The sequence below is a fragment of the Syzygium oleosum genome, unplaced genomic scaffold (genome assembly GCF_021117445.2).
Source record: "Syzygium oleosum isolate NSW1041296 unplaced genomic scaffold, Sole_v2.1 Sole_v2.02, whole genome shotgun sequence".
Classification (NCBI taxonomy): domain Eukaryota; kingdom Viridiplantae; phylum Streptophyta; class Magnoliopsida; order Myrtales; family Myrtaceae; genus Syzygium; species Syzygium oleosum.
In genome coordinates, this window is record NW_026607486.1 from 956669 (window position 1) to 976765 (window position 20097).

A 20097-nucleotide genomic window follows, 5' to 3' on the forward strand; every position below is an offset into this window, starting at 1 on the left:
GTTAGTAGACCTGTTAAACGGGTGGGTCGGGTCGGGTCATAAATGGTCCGACCCAAATTGACCTATTAACCCGTTTATGACCTATTTATTCATAGTGTAAATATCTCGACCCATACCCGACCCGACCCGACCCATATTGTTAAAACACTTTTATATTTAACCTAATCTAGGAATACTTGTTTCTTATAATTTTTTTTTAAAATTTATACTGCTAAAACATTTTGTGCAATACAAAGCTAGTGAAAAAATTTTATAATTTTTTTTTAAAATTGAGGTTCTGTTTGTTTTTCGAAAAATGCGACATTTCTAGAAAATATTTTCCATAAAGTCATTATCCAAGAAAATAAAAAAAATATATTTTTATTTTTTAAATAGAATTTTTTAATTATTTTTTATTTTATTTTTTATTTTATTTTTTTTCTTTTTCCTTTATTTTTGGCCGATCGCCGGCCGCCGTGGCCAGCGACCTACCATAGGCGAGGATGAGCTCACCGGAGGCCGGCGAAGCTCGTTCTCGCCGATCTGGCGAGGCCGAGGCCTCGCAGACCTGTGGCGAGGCTCCAGCCTCGCCGATCTGGCGAGACTCGAGCTCGCCGGCCTCAGGCGAGCTCGACCTCGCCGGATCTGGCGAGGTGGAGCCTCGCCCGAGGCCGGCGAGCCAGATCGGCGAGGCTGGAGCCTCGCCACAGGTCGACGAGGCTGGAGCCTCGCCGGCATCGGGCGAGCCTCGAGCTCGCCGGAATCGGGCGAGCTCGAGGCTCGCCTGATCGGCGAGGCTCAAGCCTCGCCCGAGGCCGGCGAGCTCGAGCTTCGCCGGCCTCCGGCGAGGTCGTCCCGCCCCGGTGGCCGTGGCCGACCACCGGCCGAAATAAAAAAAAAAGAAAAAGAAAGAAGAGAAAAGAAAAAAATAAAAATAAAAGAAAAAGAGAAAAAAATAATTAAATTTCGATTTTTTTAAACATTTTTGTAAAGAGGGAGAGAGTGTGTGGATGGGTCTAGTAGGTGGGTTGAACATGGGTTCCAAACTCAACCTATTTAGACCCATTTATCTTTAAGCTTTAAAATTTTAAATCCATTTAAGGTTTTTTTTTTTTTTGTCAAATCCATTTAAGGTTGACTCTTTAAAATTAAAGTGACTCATATATGACCCATTTAAAATAAATGGGTCATATATGGGTTTAAGACCCATTTTGACACCTCTAGTAATTAATGAGATCATGTCGTCATTTACTACACGTGATATAAATGCTTCGACCAAAATCATAAACAACGAGGTATAAATGCATGACGTTCTTTTGACGCAATCGTAGAAGCTAAAATATATTCTAAAGTTTCGGTACTATGTTTTGAGGAAAAATTATTAAAAAAATTCTAAATTTATTGCATTTATATTTAGGTATGTCAATGGTTTGGTTCGGTTTGAATTTCTAGAAAAATCGAACCAACCGAACTGAACCGTTTAAACATGTGCTTGATCCAAACCGAAAAACTATCCGAACCGAATATGATCCGATCTGATTACGGTTCGGTTTTCGATTTTTCTTTTTTATCGTTTTTTGCACTTCTTCCCTTCCTCCTCCTCCACGTCTTCTTCTTCCGCTCTCTCTCTTCCCTTCTCTGTGAGACTGCTTCTTCTTTCTTCTTCCGAAGCAGCTCAATTGATGACCCACCACCGAAAGGCCCCACCAGATCACCGGAGCCGGCCATGGACACTCGCCGGAGACCGGACTTCCGGCGACTGAAGCCGCTCTAACGACAAAAAAGCGAGGACCGGGACTCGGACGACCCGTTTGGTTAATGGCGGTCACCACAAACACCTCGGAGCCGCCGTCGCCGGCCCACGTGGACTCTGTCTCGATGTCGGCCTCGGCCGTGAACAAGAGCTCCGAGGGGCTCGTCATGCTACGGACAAAGGCCGTCAAAGGGGAAAGGCGCGTGGTACTGGGCGCACCTCGAGCCCATGCTCGTCCACAACGCCGACACCGGCCTCGCCAAGGCCGTGAAGCTCCGGCACTCACTCTGCGAGGCCGTCTTCTCCGCCTCCAACCCCGTCGAGGACCGCCTCCGAGCACCTCAAGCGCGGCACCTGGCCCAAGTTCAAGAAGCCAGAGAGAAATATATGTGTTTTGTCACTTTTTGGGAGATGATAATGCCGTGAGGGAAGAGGAAGAGAGAGAAAAAAGCAGGAAAGAGAGAGAGAGAGGAGAGCAGTGAGAGTGCGAAGACAGAGGAAGAGAGAGAATAAAGTTAAAAAGTGAAAGAGAGAGAGAGAGAGAGAGAGAGAAAAGTGAGTGAGCGGTGAGCACTGAGCAGTATTGAACAGTGATATTGAGGAGAGAGAGCGCGCGAAGAGAAGAAAAAGACATTAAAAAAAACGAAATCCAATCCGATTTGAATCGAGCCGAACCGAACCATTATGATAACCAAACTCATTTACTTATTATCCAAACCGAAATCGACGCGAACCGAAATGCACGAAATTTTCGATTCTGTTCGTATCTCAGTTCGGTTTTCCGGTTCGATTCTGACGTCCCTACTTATGCTAATTCAGTCCCAAACCTTTCAATATGATCAATTCAATCATAGATCTTTCCTAAACTTTTCAATTGTGCTAATTTAGTTCTAAACCTTCTAATAATTTATCAATTTTGATTGAAAAATACTGATGTGACGGTCCAGTCACCTCCAGTCGTCCTACGTTACACGACTAGCGCTGACGTGCACAATTTTTACATTTTTCTAAATTTTTTATTTTTTTATTATTTTTCTTTATTCTTTCCTCTTTTCTTTCAACTCTTGGCCAGCGACTCCCTCGCTTGGTCTGGGCGAGGTGCTTGCATTGATCTGGGCAAGGTCTTCGCCTGTGGCTGGCGAGGGTTGGTCAGTAGCTTTGCTGGTCAAGAGTTGGAAAAAAAAGAAAAATTAAAAATTAATTAAAAAAAAAATTTATCCATGTTAATGTCGATTATCCAGCACAAGCCATACTACATAGGATGGCTGGAGCTGACTAAATCGCCATGTCGGTGTTTTTTGGCCAAAATTGATTGAAATGACTAAATTGACAAATCGTCAAAATGTTTGGACTAAATGGATAAATTGTCAAAAGATTTAGGACTAAATTGAGAAATCGTCAAAAGGTTTAGGACTAAATTAGTTAAATTGAAAAGTTTATGATTGACTTGGCACAAGTGCAATAGATTTAGGATTTTTTTGGTAATTTTCCTTATTTTTTCATTTTCATTTAGCAACACCGAATTTTGAAATAATTTACAATCGGATACAATTTTATTACGTGACAAATGCTGTTTCACAAAAAAAAGACCCTAAAGGAGCCTCTCATTTATGTCCATTTCTCCTAGTTTATAACACAAAATAAAGGGAATAAATGACTTGAAAAAAAGAATGTTAATATGTTGTGAAGATTTGATATGTTCTTTAAAACTATGTCAATAATAAGCTATTATCGATAATAAAATTAAAGTTTCCTCCAATGTAATAAACCAAAAAAAAAAAGAATAATGTTACGGAAAAACTAGAAATATTGGTCACCAAAAGGGGCATTTTTAATAAGAGATGTATAAGCAATTAATGTGATTTGAATTTACTCACATGGTAGCACGTCCCCATGCATTTAGACTTTTAGGTACAAAAAGCATGGTGTCTCCTTCATGATCTTGAAAGAAAAATGAGCCTAGACATACATAAAATTTCACTGTAAATTAAGCGATATAACTGATATTACAATCATACCAAAATCATTCAAATATTCTCAATGTTCCTCAACTTTTGACTACACCCGATAATCCCACACATTACTTGACTCCCGCATTTGCTCACGAAATAATCTCAAAAGAGAATTATCCATTTCAATAAAAGATTTGTCTACGGCATCGCGAAGAAGTAATAGCCTGAAACCAACCACGGAAAAGGTTACTCAACTTTTTAGTGTAGTTCAACGAACCCAAGGAAAAACTCCCTCTGTCTGTTAACTGCATGAAGACCAAAACCCCAAGTTGAAGAACATATATGCTGCCAAATTTCGGAAATCCATTGCGGACTCGGGCAAGTCCAACTCCAACTCCAAACAGGAAATAAATTTTCCGGCTCCAACAGGCAAAAATGATTCCGCGAAATTGCTTGCGATGCTCGGACTTACCCGACGATGACCAAGTCCATTCGAATTTTCTTAATCTGGGTCGAACGTGGCACATAAATCCGGATTGGGTTTTGTTCAATAGGCCTGAGCAAAGATGGCGCGTCAGCATGGTACAAAAGGTTTGGTGTGAATTCAGTGAGAACTATGACAAAAATGAGAGGAATCTATAGTACTTGCCATTAGGTCAGTCCATGAGCCTAGACATACATAAAAATTTCCTTTGTAAATTAAAGCGATATAACCGATATTACAATCATACCAAAATCATTCAAATATTCTCAATGTTCCTCAACTTTTGACTACACCCGATAATCCCATGACTTACATTTCGACTCCGATTTGCTCCACGGAAATAATCTCAAAGAGAATTATCCATTTCAATAAAAGATTTGTCTTACGGCATCGGCGAAGAAGTAATAGCCCTGAAACCAACCTCGGACAAGGTTACTCCTTTAGTGTGAGGTTCGTTCAACGAACCCAAGGAAAAACTCCCTCTGTCCTGTTAACGGGCAGAAGACCAAAACCCCAAGTTGAAGAACATATATGCTGCCCGAAATCCATTGCGGACTCGGGCAAGTCCAGCTCCAACCCAAACAGGAAATAAACGGCTCCGACAGGCAAAATGCGGCCGCGAAATTGCTTGCGATGCTCGGGCTTCCCCGAACGATAACCAAGTCAAATGAAAATTTTCTTAATCTGGGTCGAACGTGGCACATAAATCCGGATTGGGTTTTGTTCAATAGGCCTGAGCAAAGATGGCGCGTCAGCATGGTACAAAAGGTTTGGTGTGAATTCAGTGAGAACTATGACAAAAATGAGAGGAATCTATAGTACTTGCCATTAGGTCAGTCCACCCTTTCTAAATGTATCTATGATTCAAACCTACGTCATATTCCAATCCACAAACGTCACACCTCTGGTTTATATCACTCTCTACGTCATGGGCAATCGATTAGGAAATGGCCATAAACAGCACTATGTACGAAACCTAATGGACCCCATAAATATCAAACTCTTGGGACCATAGAAAAAAAAGGCAATCTGCCCTTTCATTAAATTATGCCGTCCCCTAAATCTTGGTTCTTCGATCGTGGGCCGTAACAAAATTGGAGCTGATCGTCACAAATGATGCAGTCGGAAAAACCATCGAAGCACCGCGGCTTGTTTGGCCATCTTCAAGAGAAGTTCGCCGAGGGCTCAAACGGTCTCGCTAGCTTGCCATCGGAAAAACAAGTAAAATGCACGTTTGAAAATCACGAGGACTTTCGTCCCAAATAAAAGAGTTTTTGTCCGGAATATCTTAACAAATAAAACAACTTTGAAAAATTCACTATTAACTGCGCCGTCCTCCTACTAGCAGGACTCTTTATGAACGATCTCTTGAAACAACTTTCCAATGACAAGAGAAACCAAACTATGTAAGTTTTAGATTGAACTCACATGGTAATTAAAACAAGTGATGCAAGAACTTGAACGCTTCATGGGAGGCTGCTCCATGTTTGGGCCAACTTGGCCAGCGCCGCGGTAGAAGATCCGGAGTCTCCCAGAGCCTCGGCGGCCTTCTCTCTCTTCGCCCAGCTCTTCTCTCTCAGCTCTCTCCCGTGCTCCGACTCCATCAGCTCTCTCACCGCCCTCTCCACTTCGTCCCCGCTTACGAATCCGTCGCCGTCCCGCTGCTCCACCCCGATCGCCATCCCCATGTCCTGCACCAGGAAGTTCCTGTTCATGTGCTGCTCCGCGTACAGCGGCCACGCCACCAGCGCCACCCCCGCCGCCACTGCCTCCAGCACCGAGTTCCACCCGCAGTGCGTCACGAACCCCCCCACCGCCTCCTTCCTCAGCACTGCTCCTTGCGGCGCCCATGACGTCACCACCATCCCCGTCTCCTTGGTCCTCTCCAGGAAACCCTCCGGCATGAGCGCCTCCAAATCCACATCGCCGTTGCCGCCGCCCTGCTCATGGCCGGACGGCTTCTTCACCACCCACAGGAACCGATGACCGCTCTTTTCCAGCCCGTCCGCCACTTCCTTGATCTGCTCGGCCGAGAACGTTCCCCGGCTTCCGAAGCACAGGAAGACCACGCTCTTCCTCGGCTGCTTCTCCAGCCAAGACAGGCAATCCTGCTGCCCGCCGACAGTGCTGTCGCCGGCACGCGAGGACTCATCCGCAATCAGGGGCCCGATGCAGTAAACCGGCGGGGTCGGCGCGTCCGGCACACATGCGCCGCTGGCGATGAGCTCCACTGCCTTCGGTTCGAGCGCTTCAAACGTGTTCACCAGAATCCCATCCGCCTTGGTCAGGTGGTCACAGAAGTAGCACATCTCGCCGTAGGCTGGGTCGTCCTGATCGAGGGTCGGCTCCGGCATCTGGATGGCCTTCAAGGATGGGAGGCCCGGGAACTCAAGGACGACCCCATCCTGGTCCTTGAAGCTCTTAGTCGAGCGCTCAAAAAGTCTCGGCAAATAAAGGAACGCGGCAAGTGCAGACGCGCCAGAGGTGAAGAAGTAGTACGTGGGGATGTTCAGCTCCTTCGCTATGGGCAGCGCGGTGGTGCAGAAGATGTCGATGATGAGCGCTCTCACGGTGGAGGCGGCGGAGATGTCCCGTAGAGACTGGAGGACGTTGGCGGAGTTCTTGCGTACGAACTCGAAAGCCACGGCGGCGTGGCTCCGAGGGGGGTTGGCCGGGTCAACGGAGACGGGAGGGAGGCGGCGGAAGGAGATGGAAGGGTGGGAGCGAGAGATGGAGTCGACGTAGGAGGTGATGCTCGGGGAGTCGACGAAGCCGACGGTGAGGAGGACGGTGATGGCGAACTGGTGGCCGTGGCGGTGGAGGATGAGCTTGCCGAGCTCGACCGTAGAGATGACGTGGCCGATCTCCGGGAATGTGTACAGGACGATGGCGTCCTCCATTGTTGTAGCTCTTTCCTCTTTGTGCTTTGCGTTTGTGGCTAACTGGTTGTGGTTGGAGACCCAACTGCACTTCACTTGAATGTGCGAGGCGGTGATGATATAAAGTCTCTTAGTGAGGTAATTAGTGAGGTCAGGTAAGATCAGGTCGTCATTTACCACACGTGATATAAATGCTTCCACCAAAAACATAAACAACGAGGTATAAATGCATGACGTTCTTTTGACGCCATCGCTAGAAGCTAAAATCTATTCTAAAGTTTCGGTACTACGTTTTGAGGGACAATTATTAAAAATATTCTAAATCTATTGCACTTATGTTTAGGTACGTCAATGATTCGGTTCGGATTGAATTTTTAGGAAAATCGAACCGAACTGAACCATTTAGATGTGTGCTTAAACCGAACCGAAAAGCTATACGAACCGAATATGATCCGATCCGATTACAGTTTGGTTTTCGGTTTTTCTTTTTTATCTTGTTTTGCACTTATTCCCTTCCTCCTCCTCCTCGTCTTCTTCTTCCGCTCTCTCTCTTCCCTTCTCTGTGAGACTGCTTCTTCTTTCTTCTTCCCGTCAAGAAGCAGCTCAATTGATGACCCACCGTCGAAAGGCCCCACCAGATCACCGGAGCCGGCCATGGACACTCGCCGGAGATCAAACTTCCGGCGACTGAACCCGCTCTAATGACAAAAAAGCGAGGACCGGGACTCCGACGACCCGTTTGGTTAATGGCGGTCACCACAAACACCTCGGCGCTGCCGTCGCCGGCCCTAGGTGGACTCGGTCTCGATGTCAGCCTTGGCCGTGAACAAGCGCTCCGAGGGGCTCGTCATGCTACGGACAAAGGCTTCTGGTGATTTACCAATTTTTATCAAAAAATGCTGACGTGGCGGTCTAGTTATCTCCGGTTGTCTTACGTTACATGACTGGCGCTGACGTGCACAATTTTTACATTTTTCTAAATTTTTATTTATTTATTTTTTCTTTATTCTTTCCTCTTTTCTTCCAACTCTTGGCCGGCGACTCCCTCGCTTGGTCTGGGCAAGGTGCTCACCTTGATTTGGGCAAGGGCTTCGCCTGTGGTCGACGAGGGTCGGTCAGTAGCTTCGCTGGTCAAGAGTTGGAAAAAAAGAGGAAAGAAAAAGAAAGCAAAATTAAAAATTAATTTTTAAAAAAAATTGTCCACGTTAGCATCGATCATCCATCGCCAGCCGTGCCATATAGGATGGTCGGAGCTGACTAGACCGCCACGTTAGTGTTTTTTGGCTAAAATTGATTGGAAGGACTAAATTGACAAATCGTCAAAATGTTTGGACAAAATATACAAATTGTCAAAATGTTTATGACTAAATTGGGAAATCGTCAAAAGGTCTAGGACTAAATTGGTTAAATTGAAATGTTTATGATTGAATTAGGACAAGTGCAATAGATTTAGGACTTTTTTGATAATTTTCCTTATTTTTTCATTTTCATTTAGCAACACCGAATTTTGAAATAATTTACGATCGGATACAATTTTATTACGTGACAAATGCTGTTTCACAAAAAAAAAGACCCTAAAGGAGCCTCTCATTTATGTCCATTTCTCCTAGTTTATAACACAAAATAAAGGGAATAAATGACTTGAAAAAAGAATGTTAATATGTTGTGAAGATTTGATATGTTCTTTAAAACTATGTCAATAATAAATGTTCTTTAAAACTATGTCAATAATAAATGTTCTTTAAAACTATGTCAATAATAAGCTATTATCGATAATAAAATTAAAGTTTCGTCCAATGTAATAAAAAAAAAAAGAATAATGTTACGGAAAAACTAGAAATATTGGTCACCAAAAGGGGCACTTTTAATAAGAGATGTATAAGCAATTAATGTGATTTGAATTTACTCACATGGTAGCACGTCCCCATGCATTTAGACTTTTAGGTACAAAAAGCATTGTGTCTCCTTCATGATCTTGAAAGAAAAATGAGCCGAGACATACATAAAATTTTACTGTAAATTAAGTGATATAACTGATATTACAATCACACCGAAACCATTCGAATATTCTCAATGTTCCCCAACCTTTGACTACACCCGATAATCCCACACATTACTTGACTCTCACATTTACTCACGAAATAATCTCGAAAGAGAATTAGTCATTTCTTACTCACGAAATAATCTTGAAAGAGAATTATCCATTTCAATACAAGATTTGTCTAAGACATCACGAAGAAGTAATTGCCCGAAACCAACAACGGAAAAGGTTACTCAATTTTTTAGTGTAGTTCAACGAACCCAAGGAAAAACTCCCTCTGTCTGTTAACTGCATGAAGACCAAAACCCCAAGTTGAAGAACATATATGCTGCCAAATTTCGGAAATCCATTGCGGACTCGGGCAAGTCCAACTCCAACTCCAAACAGGAAATAAATTTTCCGGCTCCAACAGGCAAAATGATTCCGCGAAATTGCTTGCGATGCTCGGACTTACCCGACGATGACCAAGTCCAATTCGAATTTTCTTAATCTGGGTCGAACGTGGCACATAAATCCGGATTGGGTTTTGTTCAATAGGCCTGAGCAAAGATGGCGCGTCAGCATGGTACAAAAGGTTTGGTGTGAATTCAATGAGAACTATGACAAAAATGAGAGGAATCTATAGTACTTGCCATTAGGTCAGTCCACCCTTTCTAAATGTATCTATCATTCAAACCTACGTCATATTCCAATCCACAAACGTCACACCTCTGGTTTATATCACTGTCTACGTCATGGGCAAATGATTAGGAAATGGCCATAAACAGCACTATGTACGAAACCTAATGGACCCCATAAATATCAAACTCTTGGGACCATAGAAAAAAAAGGCAATCTGCCCTTTCATTAAATTATGCCGTCCCCTAAATCTTGGTTCTTCGATCGTGGGCCGTAACATTATTGGAGCTGATCGTCATGAATGCTGCAGTCGGGAAAACCACTTTCAGATAAAGAAAGGGTGCCTTGCCGAAGAAGACGAGCGAGCTCAATACGCTGCGCAGACCGGATGCTTGTGCAACTATCTACGCGGCTATTGAAGTGCGGCGGCATGTTTGGCCGTCTCCAAGCGAAGTTCGCCGAGTGCTCAAATGGTCTTGATAGCTTGCCATCGGAAAAACAAGTGAAACGCACGTTGAATCACGAGGACTTTCGTCCCAAATAAAAGAGTTGTTGTCTGGTGTATCGTAGCAAATAAAACAACTTTGAAAAATTCACTATAACAATGCCGTATTCCTAGCAATGACTATTTTATTAAATATCGGCAAAAGGACACTAAAAGTGATAAAAGTTATGTACGGCGCTCACATAAGTGCCCTAAGTTTTCGCCGGCTCACTTAAGTGTCAAATCGGAAAAAAAACGATCATTTAAGTACTTCCGGTGACAAATTCCAGCAGTTCGTCTGGCGCGGCATTTTTAGTAAAATTTTAATTCTTACCAGACTTTTCTTATGAAAAAAGAAGGCCAATGTGGAGATGACCTGGCCCTCATGTTAAACTTATTTTCTCTCTCTATCTTTCTGTCTTTAGACTTGCTGGCTCTCTTCTTCTCTCTCTTTCATACCCAGAAAGATTCATTCAAACTGAAAACCCAGCTTCTTCCCCCCCAAAAAAAAAAAAAAAACTCAAAACCCAGCTGAAGAAATTTTCAATCAGGCAACTGATGCACCTCAAATATTTTCCAATTTTTCAAAATAGAAAAGTTGGACAGAATCGTTCTGTCCAAAACAGAAAGGTCCAAAGCTGGTGAAATTCAAAACAGAAAAGTTTCTCGCCAAACTTAATAAACAGAAACTTTCCAAGGTAGAGGTAGAGGTAGATGATAATGACCTAGCAGAAGACTTGGTCAAAAGTTTAAAATTTCAGAGAGACGAAGTGGCAATTTGTATGAACACAAAAAGCCGTGACAATCAGCAAAGAGGGAGCAAAGCACCAGATATATGACAGACACCCCCTTGCCCCGCCCAACCCCCCCTCCCCCCAAAATCAAATCAATCACACCCATACTTCAAAATCCCTCAAATCAAGCATCACCTCCACTTCAATGGACCCAAATCTGCACAACCCAAGCAGAGAGCACTCGGTCGAAGTTATTGACCAAATCCGCGTCTGCCTGAATCGCGAGGACAAATCTATTCCGTCTTGCAGATTGACCCAGACAAGCAAACCCTTTGGCCTGTACGGAGTTTGGGTACCGCGACTTCAACATCGATGGGGTCACTTTGTCCAAAGAGTAAGATCTCAATGTGTTCTACAAGAAGTTCGTGAAGTCAAAGATCAATGGGGTGAAGTAGGGGCCGAGCCCTTATCTGGGAGGTCAGAGCCCGAATTCGGCTTTGCTTGGGGCGGCGGCACAAGAGTGGGAGTTGACGACGATGGCAGCACTACGGGAATCGGGATAGAGGCCGGCGTGACCAAAGATGGAGGAGAGAGAAAGATTGAGGGATTAGGGTTTGAGAAACAAAACAAATTTATCCCAAATTCATTAATTTATGGCAAATAAATGAGAGAAGACCTTGTTTAGCTTTCAAAAATTCATCTTCATCTTCATCATCAACCTTTGCTTCCGGGTCTTCATTGCCTTCATCATCTTCATCAACACCTCGTCGCCTTCAACTTTCTTTTTCTTCTTTAATTATAATTATTTGCAAAATAAAAAAGGAAAAAAATTTGATATCCAACGTGGACAAAAATAAAGTCCATCATAATATTTAAGTATGACGTGGCTCTCTCCGGCAAGCCACATCAGACTATTTATTATAAAATAATGACACGTCAGATTTTCCAGTTACTTAGATCGGAGTTAGCAGTTAAGTAATCATTTTTTTTTAAAGAAGTGGTACTTAAGTGATCCAAAAAAACTTTTGGCACTAAAGTGAGCGCTGTACACAACTTTTGGCATTTCTACTGTTCTTTTCCCGTCAAAGATCTCTTGGAATAACTTTCCGAATGACATATGAACAAAACTATGTCAGTTTAAGGTTGAACTCACATGGCAATTAAAATAATAAGTGATACAAATGAGTACCAACAATATAAGATTAAATCACACATCAAATGGTGAAATTCACCTTAAACCCACTCCAACTTACGTGTGAGTGAATCGACCCTCACGTATAGTGAGTTGACATTGCGGGGGATGCATACAAGAACTTGTAGGCTTCATGAGAGGCGGCTCCATGTTTGGGCCAACTTGGCCAGCGCCGTCGTAGAAGGTCCGGAGTCTCCCAGAGCCTCGTCGGCCTTCTCTCTCATCGCCCAGCTCTTCTCTCTCAGCTCTCTCCCGTGCTCTGACTCCATCAGCTCTCTCACCGCCCTTTCCACTTTGTCTCCGTTTACGAATCCGTCGCCGTCCCGCTGCTCCACACCGATTGCCATCTCCATGTCCTGCACCAGGAAGTTCCTGTTCATGTATTGCTCCGCGTATAGTGGCCACGCCACCAGCGTCACCCCTGTCGCCACAGCCTCCAGCACCGAGTTCCATCTGCAGTGCGTCACAAACCCCCCCCACCGCCTCCTTCCTCAGCACTGCTGCTTGCGGAGCCCATGACCTCACCACCATCTCCCTCTCCTTTGTCCTCTCCAGGAATCCCTCCGGCATGAGCGCCTCCAAATCCACATCGCTGTTGCAGCCGCCTTGCTCATGGCCAGACGGCTTCTTCACCACCCACAGGAACCGATGACCGCTCTTTTCCAATCTGACCGCCACTTCATTGATTTGCTTGGCCGAGAATGTTCCTCGACTTCCGAAGCACAGGAAGACCACGCTCTTCCTCGGCTGCTTCTCCAACCAAGACAGGCAATCCTGCGGCCCGCCGACAGTGCTGTTGCCGGCATGTGAGGACTCGTCCGCAATCAGGGGCCCGATGCAGTACACTGGTGGGGTCGGCGCGTCCGGCACGCACGCGCTGCTGGCGATGAGCTCCACTGCCTTCAGCTCGAGCGCATCAAACGTGTTCACTAGAATCCCATCCGCCTTGGTCAGGTGGTCACAAAAGTAGCACATCTCGCCATAGGCTGGGTTGTCCTGATCGAGGGTCGGCTCCGGCATCTGCGTGCTCTTCAATGATGCGAGGCCCAGGAACTCAAGGACGACCCCATCTTGGTCCTTGAAGCTTTTAGTCGAGCGCTCGAAAAGTCTCGGAAAATAAAGGAACGCGACAAGTGCTGACGCGCCAGAGGTGTAGAAGTAGTACGTGGGAATGTTCAGCTCCTTCGCTATGGGCAGCGCAGAGGTGCAGAAGAAGTCGATGATGAGTGCTCTCATGGTGGAGGCAGCGGAGATGTCCCGTAGCGACTGGAGGACGTTGGCGGAGTTCTTGCAGATGAAGTCGAGAGCCATGGCGGCATGGCTTTAGGGCCGGTTGGTCGGGTCAACGGAGACGAGAGGGAAGCGGCGGAAGGAGATGGAAGGGTGGGAGCGAGAGATGGAGCTGATGTAGGAGGTGATGCTCGGGGAGTCGGCAAAGCCAGTAGTGAGGAGGACGGTGATGGCGAACTGGTGGCTGTGGCGGTGGAGGATGAGCTTGCCGAGCTCGACCATGGAGAGGAGGTGGCCGATCTCCGGAGATGGGTACAGGATGATGCTGTCCTCCATTGTTTTAGCTCTTTGGCTGGGGTTTGTGGCAAACGGTTGGAGACAAGACAACTTCACTTCACTTGAAAAGTGCGTAGTGTTGACGATGTGTTGTTCGGATATCGACTAAATGGTTAGGTTAGGTAAGATTAGTCCCTCATTTTTTACTAAAAGAGCCTCTCATGTTTGACTCATGGCGTGTAATACGTTCCTTTATCTTTATTAAGAGATGCATAAGCAATTGATGTGCATTGAACTTACTCAAATGGTTACGCAATCCCTTGCATGCATGTTATGTAGGAGCTGACACAGTTTCAGACAGTGTTGATGTTTAGGTACAAAAGCACGTGTCTCCTTCACGATCTTGAACAAAACCCAACCGGAAATAAGTCGATATAGGAAGAGCGGGGAAAGAACAGCAAAAGTGCCAAAAGTTTACGCCGGCGATCACTTAAGTGCCAAATCGGAGAAAAAAAGATCACTTAAGTGCCAACGGCGAGAAATTCTTACCAAATTTAATACGTGGCTTTTATATTTAAATTTTAATGACATATGGCATTTCCACGTGTATAATTCAATTTTTTAAATATTTTTTTTGATTTTTTTTCGTTCTTTTCTTTTTTCTTTTTTCTTTTTTCTTTTTTCTTTTCTTTTTTCTTTTCTTTCTTCTTCTTCTTCTACCATGGCCGGTGGCCGGAGGCCAGCCACCGGCTAGGGCCGACCTCGCCGGATCTGGCAAGGCGAGCCCTCGCCAAGGCCACGGCGGCCTCGCCGAGGCGTCGCCTTCCTTCGGGCGAGGCCGCCGGGGCCTCGGCGATGGCCGGCCTCGCCGGATCTGGCAAGGCGAGCCCTCGCCAAGGCCACGGCGGCCTCGCCGAGGCGTCGCCTTCCTCCGGGCGAGAGCCGGCCTCGCCGGATCTGGCGAGACGAGCCCTCGCCAAGGCCACGACGGCCTCGCCGAGCATCGCCTTCCTCGGGCGAGGCCGGCGAGGCCGCCGTGGCCTCAGGCGAGGAGTCGGCCTCGCCGGGCCTCGCCCGGAGGAAGGCGACGCCCGGAGAGGCCGGCCATGGCCGGTGGCCGGACGCCGGCCATCGGAAATAAGAAGAAAGAAAAGAAAAAAAAAGAAAAGAAAGGAAAAAAGAAAGAAAAGGAAAAAAAAAGAAAAGAAATGCCACATCAGCCTCCGGCGAGCCACATCGGCCTCCGGCGAGCCACATCAGCTTGAGAAATTAATAAAAAAATGCCACGTCGGATTTCCGGCGAAGTGGCACTTAAGTGATCGTTTTTCACAACTTTTGGCACTTAAATGATCCGTTTGAAACTTTTGGTACCAAAGTGAGCGCCGTACACAACTTTTGGCACTTCTAGTGTTCTTCCCCCTAGGAAGAGCAAAAGCATGCTCAGAAATTCATGAAAAATAATAAAAAATTCAACTCAAAAGTTTAAGATAATATTGAAGGAGATTACATGAATACAATGCTCATTTGATCTCGAGCAACGTGGGATTCGTTAATATATAATTTGGTAGAGACAGATTTGAGCGAGGAAATTGTAATTTTTTAACAAAACAAAGATCCATCGTGGATGCAGATATTGTAAGAATTTCCTAATGTGGGCTTCATTAATTGAAATTAATTGAATTAGTTTGGTCTAATATAGGTGAGATATGTGGATTCTTAATATGTGACATCCTGAATTCGACCCACTTTCGTGATCAATGAAATAGATGTTTATTTCTCATTTCATTTTAGTGAGTCTCGTTCGGAATTGATCATTCTCGGGATACTGACCAATAGGGAATGGCTAACTAGGAAAACGGTACATGGACCCAAGAACTCGACCGTGAGTTGGGCACCGATTCCGAGGAACGACGAGGAAATATTTTGGGCCAATGTGGGCCGATCCAAGGAGGGTGACGGATTTGGTTTGCCAACGACGTACAATCGGATCGCGGGTGATTCCGCACGACCGAGAGTACGCGTGGCGAACACTCCTGAACTTATTCCGAACGATCGCGACCCCCGGAACTAGCGATAAATCCTCGCGTTCTCTTGAAAATCGAAACCGTCACAACTCGAGTAATCCTAAGTCGATACGCGTAACCCCTAAACAGCCGCCCGTTAGTGAGAGACGCTAAAATCGCATTTGAGCGAAATTGATCGTGGAATTGAATCCGGACTTGAGTGTCGAATTTCACGGACGTACGCGACTATTTTGCAAGGACGACGTCGTATTAGTGTGGCCAATCATATTTGGAATCGGTATAGTCGAAAAATGGAAATTTGGACCAGGAATGGAAAATTACCGTTTTGCCCCTAAGCCCTAAGCTTTAGTTCCGAATTTTGAAGGGTAGATTGGTCTTAATCAGCCCTAAAAGTGCCGAAAATATTGGACTAAGAAGCCCCCATCACTCTTGCTCATTTCCCAAAGTACCCTTAGATATTTTGTGCTAGATTCAATCTTAGCCCTTGATTTTGGATTGAGTTGATTGGTATTCAAATTGTGGCCATTGGATTAGGTCCTTAGTGGGGTGGTTAGATTGGTAAATTTTAGTGGGGTTGGCCACCTACCCCACTCACCCATTTTGTTCAAAACTCCCTCTCAATCTCTCTCTCCTCTCATTCTCACCATCTCACCCGGTCACTCTCCCCTCTCTCTCGCCAACTCTCCCTCTCATTTCTCTCCTTCCTTGGCCGTGAGAAGCCAACCCCGCCGGAGCGCCGCCGCCGTCCCGTGGCCAGCCCGCCACACCACCACTCGATCGTCCCTCTCTCCCTTCCTTCTCATTTCGGCGCCACCACCAGCCCCCGCCTTGGCCGTGTGAGCGCCGCCCAAGCGCCACCGCCGGCTGCCCGTCCGCCTCAAGCGCCACCACCACAGCCACCCTCGCCTCTCCCTCTCTTATTTCCGTCTCACCACCAGCACCATCACTCTCCTCAACCGCCTTGTCCAGCCGTGAGCCAGCCCGTCGATCGCCGCCGTGGGAGCCGCTGGCGCCGCCGCTGATCCGGCTTGAACCAGCACCATCAAGCCCATTTTCCCCCTTGCTCAGCCCACATTTGGAGCATAAGACCTAGTGAGTGGAAACCCTAACCCTTAATTAGGCTCTTGTGCATTTCTAGATAAGTTTAGGGGTTAATTAGGGTGTTTTAGGGGTTGTTTAAGCGGCTGGTGATTAGGGCTGGTAATGAGATGATTATGGTGGCCTAAAGTGATGATTTGAAGGTGATTTAGAGGTGTGCAATGGGCTGATTAGTGGCTGAGTGTTGTGGGCCTAATTGGACTAATTGTGGTTAGTCTATGGTTTAAATGCGATTTGCCATATGTGCCTTGATTGTCCATGTAGTGGCTGATTTGTACACGATTTGTGATTAATTATGTGATGCCATGTTGAGTGCTCGGTGTGGCCGAGAAATGAGATGCATTGTGGGACATTGATATGTGTAATTTCAATGACTAATGGCATGATATGGTGCACTAATTGGTGGGCCATGGCTGAATTGGTCTAATTGATTAATTGGGCATGTTGATGTTAAATTGAATGATTATGGTGAATTCAATGGAGGCCCAAGTGTTGGATGATATGGCCATGAATTGTGCACATTGAATGTCGGCATAACATGTGAATCATGCGAGTGTGCACGAATGGCATTGAGCATGTGATCACCTAAAATGCCCTGAGGCGTCATTTACGCGGGGTTTAGATAATAATTGGCGGATGTGTACGCGTGATCACATAAACCCTGAGGCGTCGTTTATGCTGGGTATTGAACCCGTCCTGAGGCGTTTAACGCGGGACGATGCCCGGATTACCGGAAGATGGCTAACCTGAGGTGTCCCACACGCGGGTTGTGTCATGAGCCTGATGCGTTTAACGCGGGCCGGAGATTGGTTGAGAAATGATAGACCTGATGCGTTTAACGCGGGTCGAACCTGATGCGTTTAACGCGGGTCGGTGATTAATAAGAAATTGGCTCGTGTGTGAAGTGCATATTGATGAGTATGAGCATGTGCATAGCAAGTGATTGTGGCCAATTGAGAATGCGTATGTGCCATTATTGGTCACGGTGTTATTATTATGTGCCTAACCTGCAGGGTCAATAATATGCTTGATTTGGGCCGAGGGCCTAAGTCACTTGATTGCTGGACTGTTGTTTGTTTAGTTGCTTGTTCTGGAGGTGCATGTTAGCCTAGTTTAGATTTAAGGGACCTACTCGCTGAGATTTATTCTCATTGTTGTTAAAACCCCACTTTTCAGACCCCCGACCTTGAGGATGGCAGGAGTACCGATTCGTTTTGGGATCCCGTACCGCATAAAGTGTTCGGTGATCGAGTACCCCATTGGGGATAGGGAGACTTATGTTAGGTATTTTACTACCGTTTGGGTCGATGTGGGCGAGCCGCAGTTCCAGGCTCATCAGTATCTTGGTTGGTGTTTTCGGGACCCGTTCGGCGTTTATGGACCCCTTAGGACTTTTGATGTCCCGATAGATGGGTTAGGCCATTGGGATCCGCAGATAGCAAATGGGGAGGTGGCCAGCCCCGAAGCCGTGCCCGAAGAGGATTCTAACCCCCGACCCGTCATCTTTGAGATGGATCCCGACCACGGGGAGGAGGAGCCGATGGAGTGGGAGTCCGATCCGGAGCCGATGGAGCTGGAGCCAGAGCCGGAGGATGATTTCGAGGAGGAGCCAGTGGAGGCCGAGTCCGAGCCGGATTCTATGGATTCTGAGTCCGAGTCGTCTGACGATTCGTCCGAGTCCTCGGGATCCGACTCGGACTGGTTACCCTAGGGTTTAGCCTTGACCATAGTTAGGATTAAAGCCGACACTTTTTGCAATGAGCCCTTTTAGATAGTGCCTGACCGCCCCGAGCCACGTACCCCTTTTTGATGTTGGTGGCCGCTGACCCGTTTTGATTTATGTATATCGCTGTTAATGGATATTGTAAATCTTCTTTGATTAATGTAAGTATGTATTCATGTTGTTCATTGCTACCTTTGATCGCATTTAATTTTGTACGGGTGTTTGATCGTTTCCGCATGTGTTTCTTTCTCTGATTTGAGTTTTGGGTCGGCGACGTGTCCTGGGACGTCGCACAAATTTGACCGCGGTAGGGTTGTCGCGTGTCGTAGGGTTCGGGGCGTGACATAATAAGTTTAATATGGGGTTGGTTAGTGTGGGCCGAGTACGACTCGGCCCGTAATGAGATGGCCCGTGGTCGAAAACTCTATAAATAGTGCTCAAGTCCCTCTCCTAACCTGACGATGCACAATCTGACTCACATATGGATCTAAAGAGGAATTTCTTTTCGTGAGTGGCAATCTCATTAGGCCAGTATCAGACGAAGGGTATAGGGGAGATGCACTTGAGTTCGTGTTCGGAAACCGTCGCAAATTCCGTGTCAAGTTCGATGGATTCCAAACCAGGTACGCGAATTGATAATTTCTCCATTTACGTGTTTCGATTTCTGATTATGGTGATCTTGGATGTGCCATTTTCGTGGCTTACATGTGGTATCAGAGCCTTCCATAGATTAGAACTGAAACATGCGGATTAAGACCGTTTTCGTCTTGACCGAGAGGTTTTTGCCACTTTCGGAATTTTTGGTTGGATAAAAGTTGAATTTTATTGCATATTTAGAATCTACTCGTCTTGACGAGTAGATTGACGGGCGGCACGTCTCACCGGCGAAGGTCACGCGCCGTGACTATTGTGACCAGCGTTCCAAACGTCGGTAACCGCCGACATGACATCAACGGGGGTGCGGATCTGGGTTGACCCGGATCCTGAACCGACCCAAATGTTGACCCGACCCGACCCGACCATTGACCCGACCGGTCAACCGGTCGGACCGGTCCGTTGACCGGTTGGACCGGTCACTCGGTCGGACCGACGGTTCAGACCAGTTTGATTGGCTGAACACGCGCGCACACGTTGCGCTTTCCGGAGGCGCGTGAGGGCGTGTCCGACGTCCGTTTGGGATGTTCTTGGTACCAACGCGCTCGTATCGAGATTCTCTACATTGTGGTGTATTTATTTTACATGGTTGAAGCTTTTAAAGATGTGAAAATACGTATAGAACCCTATATACGCTTATTTTTAGGGTATTTTTGCGTATTTTCTTGAATTTCTCTATGGTTTCGGAAATGCATATGGTAACTCACATGTATATTATCATATAAGGACTGTGTAGAGTGTAATTCATTGTTTATCAATGAATGGAACAATATAATTAGCATGACATGTAATTTCAGAGATATACGCCCCTGTCTTTATGTCTAGCATTACATGTATGCAGTGAATGTGATACATAAAGCTCATGTCCCTGGTATGAGAGATTTTCAAGGATTCAGTTAGGTGGTGACCGCCAAAGTGGCACACTTGACTATTTGAGAAATATCGGTCTCATATTATGGTGGGATGTCTCCTGTTC

General features: G+C 46.0%; 1 protein-coding gene and 1 pseudogene across 1 annotated transcript; both read right to left on the reverse strand.

Moving 5' to 3' along the window:
- Positions 1-5452: 5452 nt before the first annotated feature.
- Positions 5453-7273, reverse strand: LOC115667159 (UDP-glycosyltransferase 88F3-like). The gene has a single exon (XM_030588775.2). It carries the CDS (start codon positions 7255-7257, stop codon positions 5635-5637), a length of 1623 nt encoding a protein of 540 aa, XP_030444635.2. The 5' UTR covers positions 7258-7273; the 3' UTR covers positions 5453-5634.
- Positions 7274-12173: 4900 nt separating this feature from the next.
- On the reverse strand, positions 12174-13750 carry LOC115669247 (UDP-glycosyltransferase 88F4-like; annotated as a pseudogene).
- Positions 13751-20097: the final 6347 nt, after the last annotated feature.

Excerpts from the sequence above, each read along its gene's own strand:
- LOC115667159 (XM_030588775.2), bottom strand. The coding sequence starts at position 7,257 with ATGTTTTTGGTGGAAGCATTTATATCACGTGTGGTAAATGACGACCTG.